The 25,094-nt window shown below is 42.1% G+C and overlaps 2 protein-coding genes across 9 annotated transcripts; one reads left to right on the top strand and one right to left on the bottom strand.

Moving 5' to 3' along the window:
* On the bottom strand, positions 1 to 23,651 carry MUTYH (mutY DNA glycosylase). Of its 5 annotated transcripts, XM_044442160.1 has the most exons (17): positions 23,574 to 23,651; positions 13,568 to 13,816; positions 12,843 to 12,955; positions 12,001 to 12,122; positions 11,830 to 11,869; positions 11,285 to 11,358; positions 11,129 to 11,170; positions 10,951 to 11,022; positions 8,073 to 8,186; positions 6,775 to 6,872; positions 5,676 to 5,820; positions 4,947 to 5,034; positions 4,092 to 4,283; positions 2,708 to 2,850; positions 1,919 to 2,080; positions 1,157 to 1,204; positions 1 to 880 (listed from the first exon to the last, which is right to left on the bottom strand). In XM_044442160.1, the coding sequence occupies exons 2-17, from the start codon at positions 13,582 to 13,584 to the stop codon at positions 761 to 763; spliced, it is 1,590 nt and encodes a 529-aa protein (XP_044298095.1). In that variant the 5' UTR covers positions 13,585 to 13,816; positions 23,574 to 23,651; the 3' UTR covers positions 1 to 760. The 5 variants fall into 5 exon arrangements, 4 of the variants coding, with proteins under 4 accessions (XP_044298095.1, XP_044298086.1, XP_044298113.1 ...); XM_044442151.1 differs by lacking the exons at positions 13,568 to 13,816; positions 23,574 to 23,651 and having other exon boundaries at positions 12,617 to 12,924; XM_044442178.1 differs by lacking the exons at positions 12,843 to 12,955; positions 13,568 to 13,816; positions 23,574 to 23,651 and adding an exon at positions 12,579 to 12,715.
* On the top strand, positions 15,445 to 23,309 carry TOE1 (target of EGR1, exonuclease). Of its 4 annotated transcripts, none has more exons than XM_044442118.1 (8): positions 15,445 to 15,510; positions 15,947 to 16,065; positions 16,748 to 16,788; positions 17,223 to 17,319; positions 17,446 to 17,604; positions 18,203 to 18,462; positions 19,991 to 20,165; positions 20,600 to 23,309. In XM_044442118.1, the coding sequence occupies exons 2-8, from the start codon at positions 15,955 to 15,957 to the stop codon at positions 21,371 to 21,373; spliced, it is 1,617 nt and encodes a 538-aa protein (XP_044298053.1). In that variant the 5' UTR covers positions 15,445 to 15,510; positions 15,947 to 15,954; the 3' UTR covers positions 21,374 to 23,309. The 4 variants fall into 4 exon arrangements, with proteins under 4 accessions (XP_044298053.1, XP_044298062.1, XP_044298072.1 ...); XM_044442127.1 differs by having other exon boundaries at positions 15,445 to 15,525; XM_044442137.1 differs by lacking the exon at positions 15,445 to 15,510 and adding an exon at positions 15,532 to 15,564.
* Positions 23,652 to 25,094: the final 1,443 nt, after the last annotated feature.

Raw genomic sequence — 25,094 nt, 5'->3', positions numbered from 1 at the left:
TTACCAAAATTGATTAAAACTTTATTAGGAAAACGAGTTAAAACAGGGCATTGTAAATTAACCAGCGAACTACAGAAATGCTACCATTTAGTACAGCAGTAAGACACTGTCTCATACATAAGCAAGCAAACAACTATCAGGCAAATGGTAATTATTACTTGCCTTAAGAAATCAGTTTAAGAAAAGAACACTAAAGGAGGCAGTCCAAGGCAATCTGCTGGAGTCTTTTGCTTGGTAGCTTATAGAGAATGGATGTGGGCTCAGCCCACCCTTGCCAGTCTATCCCACATACTTTAAAAAACTTTCACTTTGTTCACTGTATCACACACTGAAATGAAGCCAAAATCTACCCTCTTTGGAACAGCCAGAGTTGTGGGAAAATGTTAAAGAACAGTGTTAGTCACCCATCTTGTGGTGTGTTTGCTGCAGCCACAGCTGTTTCCTTCTACATACCTTTGGGGAAGACCCAGGCCCACATCTCTGAAAGTATAATATGCATCTGGCAGTGGGTGCAGAAATGCAGCAGAAAAAATAGGATTCACCCTGCTGCACTGGACTCCAGTAGATCATGTTGCATAACAACAGGTAGGCAGATTTCACTGTCTGGGCAAAAGGTTGCAGATAGAATCCCAAGGTCTTCAAGTGAGGAGCATCTCACGGAGGCACTAGTGGTGCTTCCAAGTACTATACAGCACAGGTGAGAGTGGAAGGATGCATATTCCTCTCCATCTGCAGTCAGACAGAGGAGCAAGATTGCAGCTCAGTTCTTGGGAGAGACTGCCAGAAATGAATCCAGGGAAAGCTGCCTTTTGGAACACCTGCTCTCTTCTTTTGGCTTTGATTGACTGGCGCACAGAACGTCTCGTTTCCTCTTTGCAACCTGTACAGTCACATATGCATTAAGTATTTAACACAGAAGCCTTCGCAACTGCCTACACACGCCATCCTCCTGCCTGGCATTGTTAAGCACCTTCTTTGGGGGCAGACCCAAACTGCTAGGATCCACCCAGTGTGGCTGGAAGGACGTGTAACTGGCAGATAGCCTAAAACACTCAGGACCATTTTCCAGGACTTGGGTAGAGGAAAGGCCAAGCCTATGCTAGGAACATTCAGGGAGCTCTAGAGAATTACAGGACCTAGCAAAAGGAGAACTTACCTTTGCAGCACTGACTTTAGAGCTCCAATTTTCATAAGCTTTCAACACCTGAAAATGTAGGACACCTCTTAGGACACATCCAAAACACAACTGGCACCATACAAAGTACATGGTAGGCTTATGCAGCCATTTGACCTGCCCATGTTTAGTGTGGCTGCTGTGAGGATGTGCATGCAAGCCCGAACTTTCCACAGACTCTTGCAAATGGAATGTGAAAGGCTGCCGGGGGGTGGTGGGGATAAGTACTATCAAGTGAACACAAACAGATATAGCAGGGTTTCCTATTGCAAACAGACCTGTAAATGCATTCAGCCAACCACACTTGCAGCCTTAGTGCTAAGTATGTGAAGGTCTTTGGAGAAACTTGCACACCAGGGGACACTGGAGAATCAGACTTTGCATAGGGCTGGGTGTTAACACCATCTCTTCCACATTAGGAGTCACAGCTGCATCTATTTACACACAGGACAATTTTAAACTATCAGTTGCCCCCTGGAAGCACCTACTGCTTGAGCCACTGGCACAAAGACGATGTGACTGAGCAGACAATGTTCAAATAAGAAAAGCAGCTGAAAGAGAGCCAGTCATTCTCTCCCTGAAAGGTATGTATTGCCATACCCCTAGTGGTATGAAACATGCATTTTTCAGGTTCCATAGCTAATATTCTGTGTTGTTGGTGCCCTCAGCCTTGCATCTTTCTAGGAGAAATGCATGGTGGTCGACTGGGAGATTTGAAGTGGCTGGGCCCTAGGTTCTCAGTACCTTCTTCATGGCTGTGGAGGTTGCAGAATTCTGGAATTCTGTTTTGGTCACCCAGCGAGATGCTGGCAGCTCCACCACCTCGTTCCAGTTACCCTTCTCTTTGTCCAAGTTCAAGAAATAGATCTTGTATGTTTGGCGGATGTGGGAGAAGATGTGGAGAACCTGATGGAGACAAAGACTTGTGGATATGTGAAAGCATGGAGAAAAGGAGGCTGAACACGAGGAATTTTTGAGAGAGAGGAGCTAATGGCCTTCCCCTTTCCAATCTTCATCCATCACTACTTTTGAGACAAGGAACTGTAGGTACATATCCACCTTGTTTCTGGAAGTGGAGTCGGAACAAAAACTGGAGAAAGTGATGTATGGAACCACAGCTTATGGCAGTGTAAGGATAACATTGACACTGAATGGTTGAGAGTGAGGGTATCTGTGAAGTCTGTGTATTACAGCTGTTTTTTAAAAATTTAATGCATGTAATTAGATTTGGGAGCTAATTTCACTGCTGATTATGTGCTTTCAACTTTCCACCTACCAATTCTGAAATGTAACATCTGTTTTTCCATAAAGTACATCAAAACAGCTCCATGCATGGGCACACACCCTGAAGCTTTGACACAGCTGTCAACAAAAGCAGAGCCTCTGCTGCTAGCACTGCTCTAAGTGCAGGCAGCCTCTGAATGCTGTACAGAGCTAAGCTAGAATGGGAGAAGCTTGTTAGGAGACACTGAGGCTTTCCAGCCATGGCTCATCCGGACACTTTGAATTGCTGCTCCTTTATTTGGGATTTACCTCTCCAACAGGCTGCAGGTGCCCCACGGCCACATCAATTCCAACCCAGGTCTGGAGGTGACTTGCCAGGGCGGCCTTCTGTTGATTCTGATGCCCTGGCTTGAGGAGGAGGCTGGGAAACTCCCACAGTCCTGCCAGTAGGCCTAGAAGAAAAGGCATGAACCAATGTATCATGGTAGCTAACAGCTGGAGCTGGAAATCCCAGTTCAAAAATCAGCTAAAGGCATGAGCTTAGTGTTCTTCAGGAAAACTGCAGACTCTCAACTTCAATCAAATTATTGGGATAACGCAAGTCTCCTTGAGAGGGCAGTTGTATACTCTCTCAGGAAAGTCTACAACTTATTTAAGAAATGCATTACAAACATGTGCATGCATGCACACACACTCTAAATTATTTTATTTAAGTATAGCTATTCTCTATCAAGCAGACAAAGCATGCTTTTAGGCAAGACTATTTTCATAGCAACTAAGCTATGCTCTTATGGTACATGTCTATATTAGGGATGAATGTTCTTTGTCTTGGCCAGTACAAGGGAAACATTGCTTGAAATAATTGTTTGCTTTCTTGTATTTCAGCTGAAGCGCAAACTTCTCAAGTGCTGAGAAAATGCTCAATGAAGTCTCAGAGCATTCAGCATGTCCATGCCACAGGATATTACCCAGAATGGCCAAACAGATAAATAGAACTCTTTGATATAGTGGACAGTCATACTCTGCAGCCTCCTGGTCAAAGTCATCAATAGGACACACAGAAAATTATATGTATGAAAGTTAATTATGTGTAGCTGTGTACAAAATTATGCATTGTATACAGAGTGCATAAAGAAATGTTTTGCTCTTTCTCCCATAATACTAGATTCCAGGTTCATCCTGGATTGGGGTGGGAGACTCAGGACACCTAAAAAGACACAATTCTTCACACAGCTCATAATTAAACCATGGATTTTGACACAAAATATTGTGATGGTCATCAATTTAAATAGCATTAGAAGGGCATCAAATAAATACAGGGAGAATGAGGCTATCAATGGCTACTGGTCATGATGGCTATATATTCCCTCCAGTATCAGAGGCAGTATTCCTAGTACCTCAGTTGCTGGGTACAAACAGCTTTTGTACTCATGACCTACTTGTGGGTGTAGAAAAGGTTGGCTTGGATAAGCCTTTAGTCTGATTCAGCAAGCCTCAGTTTTATGTTGAAGCATAGAAAAACTGGCTGCCTCCTCCTAGGAAAAACTTAAATGTTACGAACAAAGCAATCCTTTCCTGTAATGTGCTTTCTGACACACAAGGATACCTTGAGTTGACTGAACAATTACCATCCAAATTTGCCCAACTGTGTGAGAGCAACAATCATTACTCATTAGATGCCTGACCTGGTTACCTGAGCTGGGTCTCTGCACAATAAGATACTCTGGTTGCTGATCACAACATCCCCTCTGTAGCACACAGGTGGCTGTACACTCTATTCTGGGCTGCTTCTTGGTGGTTTTCCTGGGGAAGTTGGTCACACCAAGGCTGGGCTCCCACGGCTCTGAAGGAGGCAGGCAGAGGGAGCAGTTGCCTGTGCTGCTATCTACAAAGGAGAAGAATGGAGCAGGTTTTGAACCACCGGCAGCAGACAGTTCTAGACAACTGCGTGAAACATCTTTCTAGTGGTCTAAGGCAGGAAGGCCTGGCTTGCTCTTATGTTGCTCATCCAATGGCAGCAAAGCTTACATATGGCAAATCATACCAGCCTCCACAATGGTTAAGTTAACTGTGAGAAACTGCATCAGTTTGCCACTCCTCATCCATCAGACCACGACTTTAGACACTAGTTCAGTATATCATGGATTTTTAAAAGCAGGCCTCACTTCAGTGTTAAAGACACTTTCAATCAGTGGCTTTATGCAGATGTGAATACTACTGTGAAACACATTCCTGTAGAGTGGAACAGTCTTTTTCTAAGGTCAACTTTTCAGTTCTAACAAATCAAGCACAACTGATATAAGCCTACATCCTGAACATCTACAAGTTTTTTTCATCTGCTCTGGAACAATCTGGCACTCTATTATAGTCAATGCCTGAGATATTCAGGGAAATCAAGAATGTATTGCTTGTTGACCTCCAGATGCTGACCGACCGCCAGATACACATACAAAGATTTGTTAGGGATGAAGATCCAAATGTTTTCCTTCCTTTATAAAACTTTATGGAAATAAAACATCCACAAACAAGCATCCTAATCAGCACATACCACATTCTTCTACATCCACCATCTGAGAGCACTGTGAAGAAGTTTTTCCTAGAAGTCTTTTGGTAGAGCCTACCAGATCCTTCTCCACCTGCAAGGGGTTTCAGACACCAGTAAACACCAACGTTGAGGAGGGGCTGGGGGTTGCACCAGTTTGAGGTTTCTTTGAAAACCCCAGTACTCCTGTGCTCACTTTAAGCCCTATGCTAATATTAGACATGATTTCAAGGCTGAAATCAAGCCCAAGTCATAACAGGATGTATATTATACACACAACATTTCAAGAACAATGATGAATTGAATATAGATCTATGGATGAGACTGGGAAGGTTCTGTCATTTCAGATAGAACACAAACCTCATTAGCAAAGCCACCTCTAGTGGATTTCTTAGATTACCAATGTAATCTTAGTCCAACTAAATACAATAGGATTTACTCCCAGATAAATACATAAAATGTTGCAATCTTAAACACACTTGGGAACAAAGCCCATTGAACACATTGACTTCCAAGTAAGCATGCTGGCTGGGAAATACCGGGACTTTTTCGGTCTAAACATGCACAGTAAATGAGTGTGTACATGCGTGCGTGCAACAGGACTGAAGACTGTTTTGTCTAAGATGTTAGGTGACTACAGCAAGCCTCTCAAAAAAGAGTAGCAGATATTAAGCTAACCCCACAGAAAAACAAGCTAGGGGAACATAGAGAATAAAAAGTAAAGGCCCTCCTTACCCAGTGATAAGCTCTACAGTGCTGCTTCACAGGACATTCTGCACACAGCGGTGCCTTGGGAGTGCACACAGTTGCTCCCAATTCCATCATCGCTTGGTTAAAGTCTCCTGGATGGGTCGGATCCACCAGAGCATGTGCTAAAGCCCTATGATCAACAGTAGTATCCATTAGCAAACAGCCCAGATGTGTCCAGGGGAATAGGCTGTAACATTCTCCTCTGTCCACCACTGCAAATATGATGGAGGAGCCACAGGAATGTATCTAGTAGGGCTCTGTGTGACATAAGACTGAGGAAGAGAAATACTGATTTTGTCCTGGGACTGCAGATGGTGGCAATGCCCAGTTGTAAAAATGGAATAGAAAGGTGGCTGTCACCTCCCTACCTTTAGAGAGGTGTCTAGGAATTAATCTGACATGACATGCATATTTTGTCTACCACACAATTTGAAAACAGATAATTTTAAGAATGCCTCCTTTCATTTTCTAGAGACAGCATCTAGTCCTTTAGTTCTGAACAAACTTAGAAAACCTGTGAACAGCACTTTGTTAAAGCAGTGCAATCTGAAGTGTTATAGGGTGATTAATGTCCAATATAAGAACCATCAGTATTTCTAAAAACTCTGCACTCTGTTTTCCTCTATGGTCTCTAGTTCTTCTAAAGGAATGTTTAATTTGATCCTAAGCGTGTTAATTCAAACTAAGTTCCATTAATTTGAATGGAATTTCCTTTCAAGTAAGGAGTTAATTATTTATCCTCAATCTCCTTCCTTCCTCGTGCTGTCGATCTTCATACCAATGCAAGAATTAACATGCTTTGGACCTTAGGGTTCAAACCTCTCTGTTCCATCTCTCTGTCTGTGGAACAAGCTAGATCCTAGAATCTTTTACTATGCCATTACTGAGAGAAGGCTAGGTAAAAGCCCTCCATTTGCATTTAGGGACTGCCTGGATCTTGCCCGGCTGTATTACTCTCCTATTTGGATTTCAGATGGGGCTAAAAATCAAATCTTTTTATCTTCCTTCCAGTAATTATCCTTTTCCATATTCATGCCTGAACCTGTGCATGCACCAACCAGTACAACCCTGTTCCTTCCCTCACCAAAATCTTTCAGCAATAACTGAACTGGCAGGATCAGCCCCAATAGCTCGCACACGACTTAAGACTCGGATGACATTCCCATCGACCACACCTGTCACCTGAGTGTGTTGGACCAAAAAACAAAACAAAAACCAGTTGTTAATGTACTTGTGAGAACATGGTTTCAAGCAACAGCTAGAAGACGGCTCATACATCTAAGAGCAGACTGTGTCCCAAATCAAACTGAACTTCTGAAGAACAGAATTATGGCAAAGGACTTTACTCCACCTATCCTGAGTTCTTTCTGAAAATCCACAACAAACTCATGTAGCTTAGTGACAAAGCTACCAATCAGGAAGAATCAGGTTCAAATGCTGCCTCTGCCATAAACTCATAATGTGACCTCAGGGAAGCTACCTTCAGTCATCCGAGTAAAGGTGAAAAAGCATAGCTCCCATTTTCTTTAAAAATGCTTCCATTCTTGTGCGAAAGCATTTAATCTTCTCACATTCTGAACCCTTTCAGTCCTACCAGGGAGCAAATGAGGGACCTAGTCATTATATTGAAGGACACCAACAGAATGGCCTTCAGCTGCAAATGGCTTTCAAAATGCACAGAGCTGTGGCCTGGCAGAGGATTCCCTCTCACACAGCTAGACTAGGCAAGGCAACTCAATGCAGGATGCCATCTTTCAGGCACGGGCAACTTTTTGGCCACAGAGTGCTGCATGCCAATGATGGGTGCAGCCAAAAGGAAAGTGGGTCAGACCAGGACTGCTATCCCTCTCACCCCTTTCCTCTTATATTCATTCAGGCACACTTTCACCTCTGCCCTCCACTCTTGACTGTGCACACACAGAGTCTTCTTTCTCCCACTTCCTTTTGGCTTCTACAGCATGTGGGGACGGGGAACTTTAAGATCTGTCCTGAGTGCTGAGATTGCATGGAGCCTCCCAAACCTCACCTTCTCAGCTACTCAGCATGGCCCCCAGCTTTTCCCAGTGCCAAAAAGCACCCTCCCCCTTAAAGAGCTTCATGGAGCTGTTTGGCAGGCTGTAAGGAGCCATTCTTGTGCTCCCTGTTTAAATTGTTCTCCCAGTCTGCAGATAACTGCCTGATGGACTGGAGGAAGTGTTACTCTTCAGAAGAGATCAGTCTTCACCCCACAGTTAGCCTCTCTCAGCTTATCTGACAGCTACTGGCAGGGTGGGGGGAAAGTGATTTGGCAGCAGTGAGAGTAGCAAGACAAAATCTGCTGCTTCTTTCCCACAGGTAAGTGTCTTAAAGGAAATCTCCCTACCCAAAGGAAAGTCTTTTTACCTGGCCAAATGCTATGGATGCAATAGCCCCTGCAGTGTACTTTCCTACGCCTGGCAAAAGTTTCTGCAGCTCCTCTGCTGTCCTGGGCATACGACCTGCCATCTGAGACACCAACTGCAAAAGACCAGTGGAGTAAAGCAACCAAACCAGAGGGAAAGGTCAAGATTAACCTTACAGCAAACAAACCTGGCATGTAAGCAGCAGCTAGTACTGGAAGCTGAACCACAATTCTGAGCTCCGGCCACAGCAGCACAAGGGCATTTTTATGGACAGACACCATTTCTGGAGAGGTGCTTCAAAACGTTATTGAAACTTCCAAGAGATGTAAGCAGGAAACATTCCCTCTGCTAATGAGAACTTGTAAGCTTAAAGTACTGCTCTGAGCCTCTTGTAGGCGTAGAATGCAAAAAGTAACAAATAAATATATATTGGGAGATTTAAGACACTCCCTTCCCATAAACTTTGCTCTCAGTTTTAGGGAGCTGCTCAAGGCCCTGAATACCAAACTCTTTAGAAATACCAATCTAGTCATCTAAGAACAGGTTGTTACTTCCACCAGATGTCTTAAGCCAGGGGTGTCCAAACTTTTTGCAAAGAGGGCCAGATTTGGTGAGGCGAAAATATGTGGGGGCCGACCATTCAGCCTGACATTCTTTGAAGCATTAACATTAAATGCTAATGAACTATTTTATGAAAGACTGAACAAATAACTTAACTGAACTAATGTGAAGGGTGATACTGAGATCTCGACTGCATTATATAGGCCAGGTCTGGCTCAAAAACAGTGGTTTTGATGCGCAAGATGTCATGCAGGTGAAAGTCACTTAGTCTTGTCCTCACGCGGTTCTTGTTAATGTTCATAACCGAGAATGTCTTCTCGCACATGTATGTCAAACCAAACAAGCTCAGCATTTTCTTAGCAAATGTTCGAATCTCTTGGAACCTGTCTTTATCCAGTTGGTGGTAAAAGTTGACAAGAGGGAGCTGTTGGTGCCGACTGCGACACTTGGCGTCACACTGCAGCTCAATGAGCTCCAGCTGCAGGTGGTCTGGAGCGTCATCAGGGTCCACAGAGAAAGGAGATGAAAAAAGCATGATCTCCTTTTCAATAGCTGCAAAATCCCGAAAGCGCTGTTGAAACTCCTTAGCCAGAGATGAGATGTCTGCTTCATACCTCATTTGCGCACTCATATTGTTCTGTGGAAAACTGGTCGTTATTTCCTGCAACTAAGGGAAATGTGTGGTATTGGATTGTGTTTGTGACAGGTGCCTTTGGAAAAGTAGCAGCTTGGTCCCAAAGGCTTTGATATGTGAATACAGTTGGCTTACCACTGCATTTTGCCCCTGAAGGCTCGTGTTCAGCACGTTCAGGTGTTGTGTTATGTCAACTAAAAATCCAAAATCAGCCAGCCAAACAGGATCAGATAGCTCTGGCATCAGTTGTCCCTTTTTTGCCAAGAATTGTCCAATTTCCTCCCTAAGAGAGTAGAAGCGCTGCAGTGCAGACCCCCGACTGAGCCATCTTACCTCGTTGTGATACACAACATCTCCATATTCAGCCTGGATGTCGAGTAGAAACTGTTGAAACTGGTGGTGGCACAGGGCTTTGGAGCGAATATAATTAATAGCCTTCATCACCGGTTTCATAACATGATCATATTTCAGATGTTTGGCACAGAGAACTTGTTGGTGAATAATACAGTGGAGTTTTATAGCTTTGCCTCCTTCTTCGCTGACTTTGTTACAGACTAGGGTTGATAATCCACTTCGCTCGCCAGCCATGGCAGGTGCGCCATCCGTAATAATCCCAGTGACTTTATTTCATGGTAGTTTCATGTCATCTACGGCAGAACAAACAGATACAAATAAATCTGTTCCTCTTGTTTGGTCCTTAAGGCTCTGGAGGTCAAGTAGCTCTTCACTCATGTTCATGTCATTGTCCACTTCTCTCAAAAAAATCAATAAATGAGCGGTGTCAGATGCATCCGTGCTTTCGTCGCAGGCTAACGAAAAAAAGTCAGACTCCACTCCTTTTGCCTCTAACTGTCTCTTAATATCAGATGAAATGTCTTCTTCTCTGTACCACAGTGTTATGAGCCAGGCAAACATTGGCAAACTCCTGCTTCTTCTCAGGACAAATTTTCTCCACCATTTTCATCACGCAGTCTTTAATAAATTCACCCTCAGTAAAAGGTTTGCAGTGCTTGGCAATCAGTGTTGCCACCTCGTAGCTCGCCTTTGTGGCATTTTCATTTGACTCACAGGCTCTTGTGAAAAAGCGCTGCTGTGCCGTTAAAGCAGCTTCCAGTTCCTTCAAATTTTCGCCGTGTTTGTTCCCAGTTAGCTTGTTGTAGTTAACATGTTTCGTCTGGTAGTGCCTCTTGATATTGAATTCCTTGAAAACAGCCACAGTCTCTTGACAATGGGCACACAAGCCTTGTGTCACAAGGGTCACGCGGCAAGAGTGCTGATTCAGGTTTACTGCCATCTTCTGGTGAAATATAACCACCAGCCTTGAAGGAGCAGGAGGCAGCAGGGGACAACTGCAGGAACCGCTGTGCGGTGAAGGGAAAAACGCCGGCTGGCAGGGATGAGTGACAGGCTGAGCCGGTGGGGAGCTGCAGGCCGCTCGAAATGTGAAAACGGGCCACAATTGGCCCCCGGGCCAGACTTTGGACATGCCTGTCTTAAGCAGACTAGAACAGTACAATACCTAGATATTTTGCACTTGGCTTTTTCCAAAGTGGCTACTGAATAGAAACATTCAACAGCATTCCTTTATGTCAAGTGATAATAGAAAGGGAGCTACTATCTTCTTAAAAAATTCAAGCACCAGCCCAAATGCACACAGATGACCCAATGCCACCCTTCAGTGTACCTTACGTGCACCTTCCTGGAGTCGCTTCCCTCGGGAATAGTAGCCAAGTCCTGCCCACAGTTCATTCACCTCCTATAACAAACAGAATTAGCTACAAAAAATCTAAAAGTGGGGAGGGAAAGATTCACACATATGAGCATTTGGACATGCACATACGCTACCGTACCCTTTTTCTTACCTCTAGTGAAGCTTCAGCCAGGTGCTGCAAGGTTGGCCATTTCTGCATCACAAAGAAAAACAGGCTTGTTTATAGGATTTACAAAGCAGAATGGTCCAGAAACCTTGCTGAGCTGAGTGCTAATGTGCCACAGAGATGGAAGGAATTCTGCATCACCTGCATCCAACGATTGTAGTAGCCAATCACTGAAGCAACCTGAGTCTGCTGAAGCATGATCTCTGAAACCCACACTGCAGTTAGAAAGGGAAAGTAGACACATTAGGTATATACTGATTCCTTCTCAGAACTTTCCTAGTTCTATATGGTACGTGGGAGGTATTTGAAAGAATGCATAAGTGACTGCAGGGAAATAAGCAGTCTATACTGAGCAACTTCCTCTATCCAGAGGGACTGGGCAGCTGGGGAAAGCTAGTTCTGCCTGCAGTTCCCGACTGTCCCTTTAAATATTACACTACTACCATTTGAACACCATGGCTTGACTAGTTTACTATATTGCTTTGCCAGAGATCCCTGATGGGTTGAACTGGGTTTATTGGATACAATACAAAATGTATTTCCCTGCAATACAATTGATATCCCCACATCGTATATACCAGTAGAGATAATGTCATGTATGGCCTGTGCAATTATTTCCACAGCAAACCCTGAAAGCAAAACAATAGCAAGAACTCACAACAAACATAGGTTTATCTTTGTCTTACCAGCATATGCTCGTTTGTCTGCATCAGCTTCACCTGCAGCCTGTAAAAGAGTGGCCAGAGAACTTTGGGAAACGGGACACAACAAAGGAATCACCAATCTTAAAAAAATAAAAATAAAAAATGAACAGCAACCTTTTTGGAGGATCTTAGATCCTGCATGTTATACTTTACCATTTTCCTCCATGGAAGGTCTCGTTTGCATTTATTGTACCAGGTGAGCAGCCTTTTCCGGAAATCTTTGATTTCAGCTGCATTGCTGAATATGTGGAATAAGGGCTGCTGGCTGGGCACTTCTGCAACAAAGAGAGGCCAATTAAAATGTTTGGAGTAGGTATTTCCTTTCATTGCAAAAATACACTGCTATGAAAAAACCTGCAATAAACCCTAGCCAGTACACATTTCTAACAGATTGCTGAAAAGGGACATTCCTACTGACAATTGTGCTTCAAATGCTCTCAAAAGATTTGCTTCTTCTAAGAACCCCAGCAGCATGTATCAGCAGCAGATGTCTCCTTTGGTCATGACAATACACCAAACAAGAAAATGAGGCACTGTCAAGTCACAATAAAAGAATATTTCTGCTGTTTCAATTGCTCTATATAGTCCAAATAAATATGTTTCAAAATTTAAAAACTATCAAATAAACACCTGGCTGGAATGTTTCATTAACCCTCACAACTACAGAGAACACTGCAAAAATCAAGCCAAGGCAGGCACAGCTTTCTTGGGTTAATTAAACAAATATATACCTCTTAATTATTTCATCAGGGATACTCTGAATGCTTACTATCTATTGCAAAGTCAATTCCTGGAATGAATGATGGATCAATTTCTGTAACTCTGCCCTCCAATTCTTTCTTGGAATGTGTAAACAAGAAGTTGAGGAGTTTAGGAGTTATCTCAAGATAAATAATCATGAAAACAGGCCCCAAAGATTCTTTCAAATTCCTTTCACACTACACTGATTGGTATTGTTCTGCTTCTTGGGCAATATCCTCTTGTAGCCCAAGCACCTTTGCAGAGCCTGCTTTCTTCACATTGCTTCAAAGACTTCGGTTGTTGCTCAGTAGCCCATCCTGTTCTAAGCTTGCTGTGTGTTGCCAAGTGAAGTTTTTCCATTACCACCCTAGGAATAATAAAAAAGTATGTTACTGTTATATTAGATCTCCCTACTGCAGAACTGGATAGAATATTTGTATTCCATCTGCATCACTGAATGTTATCAATGCAGTTTGCAAGATGGGAAAATATTTAGGAACAAAAAGGACAAAGGCACATTGTATACTGCAAAGGTTCACTAACACCATTGCTTGAATTATTCTTTAAGGAGCAGGCTATTTGTAAAAGAATCGTGAAGTCCTGGAGTGGACTATACCACTTCACATTAAAATTGGGAAAGCCATTAAAAAACAACTTTCCCTAGGTAAAAACTCCTTGCAAGTGCCAAACTACCACACTGGGTAGAAAGTTTCTATACCATTCTCCTGTTATTCCTTCTTCCAGGAGGTGGAGTGAATTCAAAAAAAGCAGCCCTCCAACACTTTGAAGTGATCCAGGCTGTTCCACCTCCACAACTCTCAGCCTCAACCATTTCATTTTCCCGCGTGTACGCCCGCTGGTTCTTTCTAGCCCAACAACGTGCACTCTAGACAAATGTGTTCCATGCACTTAACTACACAAAATGGGATGGTTATTAAACGACTATCATTCGTGTTGCGCTCCTTGTTAGTACTCCTACCTGCGTCTCTTTGCCATTTTCTTTGCGCGTCCCCAACTCGCCCTGATTGGCGCCGATCACACCCAATCACGCTCTCCCCCGCCTCAAAGAAAAGTGTGAGAACCATAGAGATAGGAAAATCAAGAGGAACAAGATCCACTCCCGTTTTCTTATTAGCGCCATGTTCCTGAAAGGTGCAAGAAGGCGGCGGCAATGAGGAAGTCTAACGTATTAGTGTAGTTGTGATGGGACCCAGTGTATTTCAGCCCCCTTCAAAAAAAAAAAAAAAAAAAAAAACACTAATAGAGCTATAATAACAAACGCAATAATTTAGTGTAGAAAAAAACCAATCCTGAAATGCAGTTCACTAATAATGCTGCAAGTTGGGAATGAAGTTGAGACAGTGAACAGCAAACAAAACAAAACTCGGAATGGAGTTTAGCTTCGTGGAGTTTGTCAATAGCGCGCGGGGTGTTTGCATGTGGGGAAGAGGGGACATTGAGCACAGCAAAGGTGCTAGTAAGATTGTTTCCCTTTCCTGGGGACAGGCAGGAGAGCGACAAGCTGCGGAGTAGTAAGGTGACCGTGTGCTCCAACAGAAACTCCAAATTCCGTGTTGCTGTAATATCTTCATCAGAGCAACCAAGAGTATTTGGAACTACTACTTAGCTCTTAGAAGGACTACGCTAGGACTATTCAAATTGCTAGGCTTTTAATTTTAATAAATTTGTCCAAAACAGTGAGGACTAAAAGCTAGAAAAATAAGTACTCTTTGTTATTTTTAATCCTGGTTACGTACCCCCGGAAATCTGCCCCTCCCCCGAATGCGTGGGGATAGCGGTGCGGTTGGGGCATTTGTTTGTAAAAAGACTGCTGAGGAATAAACGTCCTTCCTCCAGCGCTTGAAAATCCCCACTACTGACGCTATCCTTTGACCTTATTTTATGCATTAATTTTGTAAATTGTTTTAAATTATGTTGCTAACAGCCCCGAGTAATGTATCATTGAAGAGTAAGGTCCAGCTTTATCTAAACTAATTTGTAATCTGACTCTCAGGGTTGTTTAGCAGTGTTTAAAATGCTGTAATGAAAATTATCCTCGTTTCTATCCGTTGCTGGTTTGAATTTCCAAATAAGGACAATCTCCACAGGTTGTACCGAAGTCCGGTTTCGTTAAATTGCTTCCCAAATGCCCAATCAGTCCAGATCTACCTCTCAGTCGCTTTGGGCTGCTGCCCTTCGCAAATCGCAATACAGTAAAAATAAATCCAAATCAACTCAAAGGCTCAGTAGCGTGTAAGTGAATGAAGTTTCTGACAATTATTACGTGAGAAGTATTTTTCTACCTATGTTGCTAAGTTGTGTTATGCAACCCGTTGCTAAGCTCCCTACAGCGTATGTTATGCCTGTCTAACTCAGACATAAGTCCATTGAGTACATTGGGACCTATATCAGGTAATGCGTAATTTGAGGATTACTAATTAAAGCTGCAGTCTTATACCCAGCTCATTAAGAGAGGTTTACTTCTGTGTAAACGCACGTTAGATTGCGATGTGATGGCCTAGTGCTAGGCAATCTCCCACTGGAGGAGTAAAACCAAAATGAATCTTGCGGCACTTTATACTTTTATCCAGGCACAAACGTTCGTGCACTATAATCCGTTTCATCGTATGAACGCCGTCCACGAAAACTTTTCCCCGAATAAATTGTTAGTCTTTAAGGTGCTACAAGACTCGCTATTTCTGCAATAAACTAATTTGACAAGCGCCACCACACACAGTTCAAATAAGTATGCACAGATATTGAGCGCATTTGGATCCAAGGACAGGCACTTGCAAAGTTACCTAAGTTATGCGCCAACCCAAAGGAAGGTCCCTAGACAGCACGGCGCACCGGAAGTCATCATTCTTAAGATGGTGGTGCTTTGAAGGGTTCGAAGTGTGCGCTTTTCGGGTGTAAGAGAAGGTTCGAAAACTTCCGGTACACTTTATAGCCGCACGTGGAGTGCCGGGGCTTCTTGTATGGGCTATATATTTTGGTTCTTTTTTAATGTGGATTTTTCCATGCAGGCTAATAGCCACGCAGAAAAGGAATGTGTCAGAGGAGCCTCCGATCTCGCCTGTAGGCTGACCGGCTATGGTTGATGGCATTGCATTGCTTATTATTCCCTTCCTAGTCATGTTGCGACCCTTGGCAGAAGGAAGCCTCTGTGCCTGTGCATGGAACTCTCGGGTTTTTTGTCATATGCACGTTCTGTTACTTTTCCTTCACTCCTGACCTGCTAATTCTTTGAGAATCCCAGTTGGCAGCCTACGGATTACTGTGATCCTTAGTTACCGTTTCCTAAGAGCAAATTTAATCTGATTTTTAAAAAAGCAATATGTGTTTTTTTGCTCAACAGCTGTGAGGATGATTTCCTTGAAGGTGCCAGTCATCGATGTTCAGAATGATAATTTCAAGGAGCTCTGGCCATCTATGCTCTTGGCCATCAAAACTTCCAGTTTTATAGCTGTTGACACGGTGGGTAGAAATGTTACTTTGTGTGATTTACCTCTCCTGTAAAGATTAAAGGGGAGATAGTGTGCAGTAAGACAGTTAAGCTTTATGCTGTAGGAATGACTGTCTTGGATGGTGACAGGTCAGTTGTCTTTCCTTGGGAAAGCTGCTACAATTTTCATCAGCTAATTTTTAACAAAACAGGACAACTTTTATTTCCCCTAGTCCATTTATAGCTTGCAGATAAGTGTTTTGTACAGAGCTTAAGCTTGGACCCCGTAACTGTATGCATGTTTCATTTTATTTACTTATTTCCATTTCTATGCTGCCCCATAACCTAAAGATTCTCTGGGAGGCTTACAAATGCTAAAACAGCATAAAATCATACATAGAAAACATTGTCATTATGGTAATATTGTAACTATGGTAATATTGTTAAAAATTAGAAAGTTGTTTTATATCAGAATCAGACCACTGGCGCATCTAGTAATTTTGGCATTGCATATACTGACTGGTAGTCTCTCTACAAGATATTAAACAAGAGTTTTTCCTAGCCCTGCCTGAAGATATCAGGGGTTGAACTTGTGGCCTTTTGCATATAAATCCTGTGTTCTGCAGCTATCCTGTGACCTGTCCCTAGCACATTATACATAATTACATAGCTTATTGCACTTGGAAGTGGTCTAACTGGCATCTTTGTCCTTAGGAACTTAGTGGACTTGGAACAAGGAAGAGTTTGTTGAACCAGTAAGTAACATGCTATAATTAACCACTACCCTTCTGGAGCATGTTTTCAAATTATTCTTCTTCTGAGTAATTGGTTCCTCATGGACAGTGTTGTAAACAGAGCATTTGGCCATCCTTCTCGGGGGTCTTTCTCCCACGCAGTACAGGAGACTAGCTGAATACACTTCAGTTACATTTCTTGGTGAAGGCAGTGATTACTATGAACCATCAGTCCTTTGAAAGCAGAAACTATGCCAACCATGGAGGCAGTCCCTCATGCATCTAATAGTCTTTAGGATTGTGCAAAGTTTTTTGAGTAATGATGATTGTATCCAATTAAATAGGGAAGAGAAAACTGTTATGCACATAGGAAGTCCCATAAAAACGTGGACTGGATGGTTCAAATTTCCTATGACTTTGTTTCCTACTAAGTTGCTTCATTATTTGCCTTCCAGATGTATTGAAGAAAGATACAAAGCTGTTTGTAGTGCTGCCAAAACACGCTCCATTTTGTCTCTAGGAATTGCTTGTTTCAAACAGCTCTCTGATAAGGTATGGTGCTCATCTTGTGACTTTCATCCTACTGTTGATAGTTCTTAGAAACTGAATGAAGTATTACTATTTGGACTTTTTCTGTTGTGCTGTTCTCAATTTCACTGGGCTGGCTTGTGTTTCCAGACAGAACACACATACCTCTCCCAGATCTACAACTTGACACTGCTCTGTATGGAGGATTATATCATCGAACCACAGTCAGTCCAATTCTTAGTGCAACACGGTTTTGACTTCAACAAGCAGTATTCTCAGGGCATTCCTTATCATAGGGGTAATGACAAGGTATGAAAACTATTAAGCCTAAGGACTAAATATGTTGAGAGTACAAGAAGAAATTTGCAATGGAGGGGGAATTGCTTTTCTACTCAGTAGATATCCCAAGAAGACAACACTCCTTCCTACCATGATAGCTGAGGGATCTTCCATCTGGACATCAGTACTATATTGCTGAGATAATGTGATTTATGTTTTTTTAAAACACTGAGACTTCTCATCATGTATACCAAAGACTGATTCCAGATTGCTTTTGAAGGAGATGAGGGTCATGTTTGGATCAGAGACCTAACTGCTGTTAGTGTCTTTCTGAGTGGACAGTGATCTTACTGACAGTGGTGAGTGTAAAGTATAGGATTCCTTGGTGTTCTTCTTGCCAGCACTTTAGTTACTAGCCAAAAAGGACCAAGGAAGATTTTATACCTATCGATATATCATGACTGGATTGTATTTGCTTTGTATATGTCAGATATTTGCATACTTATATACTTTTTTACCATCTAAAGTCATGAAATGTATCCTCAGTCAAAGGCGGTCTTCTGATAAGGAAATTAGTGCAGACTTCAGAAATGGAACTAAGTTTCTCCCCAACTTTGGTTTTTCACAGGGAAATGAGAATCAGAGCCAGACTGTCCGTACATTTTTCTTGGAACTGATCCGAGCCAGGAAGCCCATCATCCTGCATAATGGCCTAATTGATCTGGTCTTTCTGTACCAGTGCTTCTATGCCCATCTGCCTGACAACTTGGGCACTTTCACTGCAGATCTTTCAGAAATGTTCCCAGCCGGCATCTACGACACCAAGTATGCTTCTGAGTTTGAAGCACGCTTTGTGGCTTCTTACCTAGAATATGCCTACAAGAAATGGTAGGTATCCCTTTGCAGATAAAGCCTGCAAAGAAGTTAACTGCTGAGTTCAAGGCTGTGCTTCTGCTTCCTGTGCAGAGAAAACATCTGATTTCCGTATGAATGATTAGAATAAAAAGTGTTTAAATTGCTATAAATGCCACTGTGGATCTCCTGGTGAGAAGTAGATAGAATTTTTTTCCTCTAGGCTTGATCTTTGAAAGTACAGCAAAGAGATAACTTCTCCATTTTTTCTCAGGAAAATAACCCCCCCCCTTTTAATTCTTTCATTTGTTCTTATGGAAATTAGCCAGGAAGGGTGAAGTGTGAGATACAACTTCACTTGCATGTGTTTTACATTCATGCAATTTGCCTCAGGCTTTGCTTATTATAGCCTTGATCAGTAATTCTTGATACTTGCTTCAATGCAAAGTATCAGGACTTTCTTGGCTGTAACCTCATGGGGCCTTTGGAACAATAGGAGTCATGTACTCAGAAGATGGCTCTACTATTTAGTATCAGATGCTGAATTCTCAGTAAAATTTTCACTACATCTCAAGTCCAAAAGCATTTTCATTTTTTCTTGGTAGCTATTTATGGTTGCCACTGACCCTTCTCTTCTGGCACACACTGAGAATTTGGAAGGAAAAGGGTTGCTGTCTCATTTCATACTGTGTCTTGAAGCTGCTTAAAACAGCAAGAGATTCTCACCAATTCTGAGACGTCAAAGCAAAATAATTATCCTCACTTTCCCCAAGTTACCTATATATGCCAGAAAACATAGGAGAGATGAAGGGTTAATTTTTCCTGCACAAGATGGTGGCAGGTTCCTCCTTCAGTTCTCTCAGGAGAATGGAAGGGTAGGATCTTTCCTTTTGTGTTGAGAAAAGGGGCAATATGTGCTGCCCAGGAAGAAACATTTGTGAAACTGACTGAACTGTTTCTCACTTTTCAGGCTTTCTTCATTTTTTGTTCTCTACATTGTTCTTTTTCTAAGTAATTATTAAAGGAGTTGTTTGCTTCTAAGAGAAAAGTAGCAGTTTTGGGCGATAGCCCTATTCTGACTGAATTTGCCTGACTGAGAAAAGAAAAGCAGTCATGGTCACTTCTTTTCCCTGCTTGTGCCAATTGCTCCCTCATTTTCATAATTGCCTGTATCATGCGTGGATTGTGCTCTGAACCTGAGGGGTGGTGGCTTCCATACTACCCTGCAGCCCATGGCTGGTTCTAGGGCTGTTTGGAAACTACCCTTGCCAGGTTCAACCTGTGCATGGTATAAAGAATTATGGTAACAGGTGGTTTGCAACCTGCCTGTGCAGGTTGGGGTAAAGAAGCCTCAGTGGCAGTCCTATATCTTCATTTCTTTTCTCAATAGCAATACTAGGCTTGTTCTACAGTCTAATTCCCTTTTGAGCATAGCTTGTTTGTACAGGCAAAGGGCCTAGTCTAACTCTCTCTCCTGTTAGTACGTGAAGGAAAAGCCATTCCTGAAGGCAGTTGATTTCTAGTTGATTTTTTACTCATTTCTAATACAGTTCTTGCATTTCAGCAAGCGTGAGAACTGCAGGTTGAAGGATGCCAAAAAGCAGCATCTCATCATAGAGTTCTGCAGCTATCCCGCCAGCATAGCTTGCTACATTGATTACCGCCTCTGTTCTCTGTCTGATGCCAGCCAAGCTGGAATTGACACTGCTAACAAAGTAGCCATCTGCCAGACATTTTCTGTAAGTGTTACTTCTCTCTTCCTCTAAAGTTAAGGATTGTAAAAGCTTCTATAAGACTAAATTGGTAATAGCTGCTTCAGCATCTCAGATAGTTCAGTATAAAAGAAGGTCAGTTTCTTGCATGATTCCTGTTTCTCATCTTGGGTCAGATGCCTTGACCGATGGGGTGTGCTGTAGTGGGTGAATCTTAAAGGCTATTTTTCCCTGAGGCATTCCAATTAATGAGATATGCTGCCATCTTAATAATTAGAGACTTCTGAAAGCAAATTGGGGAGATTTAGCTGGCCCAGAATAGTTTTAGCAGTGTTTTCCAGAGAATCAGGAAATGTCTGGTTCTAGTCATCAAGAAATGCTCAGTAATTGGAAGCTACTCTAGGAAAACTAAGTTCTGATTATAGATTTTCATCCAAGTTAATTCAAACCCTCTCCTTCAGGCTTATGGCTGGTGTCCAGATGGGCTGAAGTGCTCACAGTCTCACAACATAGATCTGATAATTAATGAGGATGAGAACCACAAAGAGGAGAAGCGGAAGAAAAGGAAGCAAAAATGGAAGCGGCGGAAAAATGTTGTGGAATCCTCAAAAGAACCTGGGTTAGGAAGCCCTGAAAAGGATGGAGCAGCGGCTTGGAATATGCAAGAGGGTCCCCCCTCCAAGCAGCTATGCCCTAGCAATGCAATTGCTCCTACTGTAGAGTCTGCAGGCACAGATACTGTGTCCAGTAATGAAGAGTGTTCTATGGATGTGGAACGAGAACTGGGCTCTGATAGTGCAGCTGATGCCAAGATGGATGAGGAACAATTCAGTGCTACAGACAACGAGGGCTTCCCTTCTTCATTATTCAAAGATGGCCAGCAAGAAAAGGCAGCAGGGACTGAGGGATCAGGGGCAACTGTGCAGCTGGACAGTACTGCTGCGGTGATCTTATCTGCCACAGAGAATCCAGTAGCACCTATGCCTGGTTGCTCAGAGGGTGGTATTCACCGGGCTGGCTTTGATGCCTTCATGACAGGCTACATCATGGCGTATGTCCATATGCTCAAGAATGATAAATGTGGAGACTCACATGAAGGGCCTTGGTTACCAGACTGTCACAACAAACTGTACCTCAGTGGGAAGTCTGTGCCCCTTCACATTGTGAAAAGTTTGTTTTCTAAATCTTCTAAAGCTCACAGCCAGAAGATGAAATTGGCTTGGGCTAGTAATTAGAGCCAAGACTTCTTCTCACTAAGAGTCCAGATAAGAACTGCTGGAAACAAAGCAACATTTTCTAGACACTGTTCTCAGAACAGAGTAGTACTAAAGACTTCAGATAGGCTACTTGAAATAGGTAGCATAAAAGTAGCAGTCTGTATGTGGATTTGTTTGTAAACATTTGCACAATTAAATTTCTATGTACTATATTTCCCCTTGTTCATTAAAAGTAGATCCCTTATATTCATAGGGCCAGGAAGCTGTCTTCAAGAAGAATTCACAGCAAACTAGGAGAAGGCCTCATTTAAAGAAGTTTCATCTAGTTCATTCACCCATAGAAACAATATGGGAATTGGCAGCTTATTTCTATAATGATTATGGGTACCACATCTCTTGTTGATACCATAGGGAGACAAAGCAGCTAGCAGTTATAAGAAATTCTTTCCAGTTTCATTGTATAATTTCATTTTTGGGGACTGTGTATCTGCACATGCAGTAATAGTAAACAGCATGTTAATTTAATATGTACAGTTAATATACACAAATAACCATGTAGGAATAAAAGATAGCATTGGGATTAGAACCAAGGCAAGGCATGTTCTAGTCTTCCTCCACATAAACTCGTAACAGCTTGGGTAAAATTCTGTTGTCACAAAGTGGAAAAACTGCCTTTGTGTGTGTGAGAAACAACACGTTCTAGTAACCTGAAGATTTTGCTTCTGTTCTAAGCAATTGCTTAGTTATAGTGAGTTTGTTATATAGGGCAAGACAGAACTTTCAAAAACTAGATACTCCATAAAGAAAATGCTGGTGGGCTTTAGAAACTGGAAGTCTTTATTCCTCAGCAGCAGAAAACCTAATGGCTGCTGCCTAATTCTGTGCAATCTTTTATTTCTATCTTCCTTGGTATGTTTTAACCTCATCAGACGACCTCCTGAAAACAAAATGTACAGGATTTCAAGTGTGTTTTAGGTAAAATTTTTAGGATTAGCTTTTAGGCTGAAAGAGCAATTCACAAATGCTTTTAAAAATCAAGCCTTACCTTAGTCATCTGGGAATGAAGGCATGAAGCACATTTTTCCAGCCCTAACCAAGTTAGCACTCACATGCTATTTCTCATCCTGGTATCCTTTATTTACAAAAGGTATCAATCTTAATTGACATCATCACTGCTAGTTTTGGGATAGAAAGGAAACTGCTTGTTTAGTGCATTATCCCTCTTCCTCTTTAGGCCAAATTAACTTATTTCAGCAGCCAAACACAGTTGCTTTCTCCTGTGCAATGCTATTAGTGTGGCCTTCCAATCAATCTAGTTGTTAGCCAGTGCTTCATATGGATTCTGGCCAAGCCCTGACATGAGGGCAAAATAACTGCATAGCACTAAGCAAGTGCTATACAAGTCAGTCATAGGTCCCAGATCTGTGATAACATTTAGGCTTCACCCCACCATCTTTGGTGATTGCATTGGTAAATTATAGCTTCCCTTCTGTATTTTTTGTCTTGTTTCATGCATTCTTCAGCTTTTGCTTTTTGCTCCTAATATTTATAACCTGTATGCTTTAATCTGCTTGCTATTACTTGGTTGTAATACTACTTTGCTAGTTGGATTTGTGGGTTTCAGCTACATAGAATTGCTATGGGAAAAGGTTCGCGCATGCTATTTTTTGCCTGAATTGATGCCATAAGGCCCACTGCCAGCAATGCTGAAATGTACATATACCATACTTGAACTAACTTTTCTATTGCTACTGATCTCTGAAAAGCTGTTCATGTATGCATAGGAGCCAAATCCCTAGCTCTTTGAAAATCAAAGTAATCTACTGAACAGCATTTGACAGGGATACATAATTAGATTCCTATGGGGATTACCCACCTCATGGACTTCAGATGACCATGTAAATTCCCTGGAGTAAATACAATAGAGTAGAGGGAATAAAAGCAACTTTTCCAACTGTTTTATGGCTCAGTCAATACTTAAAGGCAGGTTTATTACCTGTCAGTTCTCTTAAGAAAATGTTGATTTAGGGGAAACATATACATTTAGTTTTAAGAGAAGAATAACCAAGATGACACTTTGATACTATTTCTTAAGTGCACAGCTTTTTACAAATGGAAGGAAACTTGAAATAAAGTTTGTGTATTTCACAGGTCACAGAAAGCTCATGCTTTCAAATAAGCTACCATTTGACAAGGCCTTTCCAGAGGGTTGACATACCTTTTCTGTTTTATTCCTTTCTATGCAGATTTAGTAGTGTTTCCTAGTTCCACACTTTAGAAAATAGTAGTGGAGGACTTCCTCCTGAAAACCAGGAAATGACAGACCTGTTAGTCCAATGTCTGTTCTAGATAAGTTGATGGAATGTATGATTAAAGATAGCATTGACCACACAGAAAAACAAACATTAACATAGCTTCTGCTGCCAAAGAAGTCCTGCCCTACCAAACTTTGTGTTCAGAGCACACCTATAAGTATATTCATAGTTTAGAATTGTAGACTTAAAACGTCCAAAAAGCGTTTTACAAAAAGCTTTCTGAATCAAATGTAGCAATAATAGGGATACATCAGAGATGTTGACCCCATTGGGTACTGCATTCCAATGTAGGGTAGGTGCTAGAGGCAAAAGGGGTGGGCCAAAGACACCAGAGTATTTTGGCTTAAAAGCTTATGCTGCTGGTAACTTAACACTTAGGAGAGTCGATGAAAACATTTAGAGAAAAAACTGCCCAAAAACTGAAAAATCAAAAGATGGGGGAAGGGGGCCATGGCCATCTGGGGAATGTCTAAGAGCCAGATTGGGTTCCCAGGTCTCTGGTACTGAGCTTCTGTGTACCTGTGGTAAGGGCTTTCATACCTAAGTAACAGCTTGAAAGAAAGTAGATGGCTTTGTAAAGAGAATATTTAGTGGTGCTACTATTCAACTGAGCAAGACATGGCTAAGTTTGCAAATGACACCAAATTAGTAAGGAAAACCAGTGATAAAGCTGCCTGCATAGTTTTAGGCAAATTTTGCTGATCTGTGTGAATACACAGCAAAACTAAATCAGATATGCAATAAATGTAAGGTGATGCAAAGCCCCAGCTACATACTGATGTGGCCTGAACTGAGGGTGACTAGCCAAGGTAGATGACCTTGCAATCTGGTGGCTAGATCAATAAAACAATTAGTTCAGTGGCAGCATAGGAAAATTCTATCCTATGAAATAGTGGAAAAGGCATTAGGACTCCTATATTTATAATATTGCTACATACCTGGCAGTTTTTATAAACATGCATGAAATTGTGCACTTGGTTATCTGTTACCTAAGGTAGTAAATAATTGTAATTTATCAAGTTATAAAGCGGGGAGAAAAAGAAAACATGGCATTTTCTGTCCTGTCAGGATGCCTGTAAGGAAGTATTTCTCACAATTAGCTTACAGAATCCATGGAAATAAAGGTAAACTAGATTAAAGGTAAAGGTTTCCCCTTGACATTAAGTCCAGTCATGCCTGACTCTAAGGGGCAGTGCTCATCTCCGTTTCCTAGCCGAGGGAGCCAGCGTTTGTCCACAGACAGTCTCCATGGTCATGTGGCCGGCATGACTAAACACCGAAGTACACGGAACGCTGTTACCTGCCCACTGAAGTGGTACCTTTTTATCTACTTGCATTTGCATGCTTTTGAACTGCGAGGTTGGCAGGAGCTGGGATGGAGCAACGGGAACTCACCCCGTCGTGCAGATTCGAACCAGCAACCT

Source organism: Varanus komodoensis, unplaced genomic scaffold (genome assembly GCF_004798865.1).
Source record: "Varanus komodoensis strain SLA01 unplaced genomic scaffold, ASM479886v1 scaffold1, whole genome shotgun sequence".
In the NCBI taxonomy this organism is placed as follows: Eukaryota; Metazoa; Chordata; class Lepidosauria; order Squamata; family Varanidae; genus Varanus; species Varanus komodoensis.
This window is presented reverse-complemented; position numbering and strand designations above follow the sequence as displayed.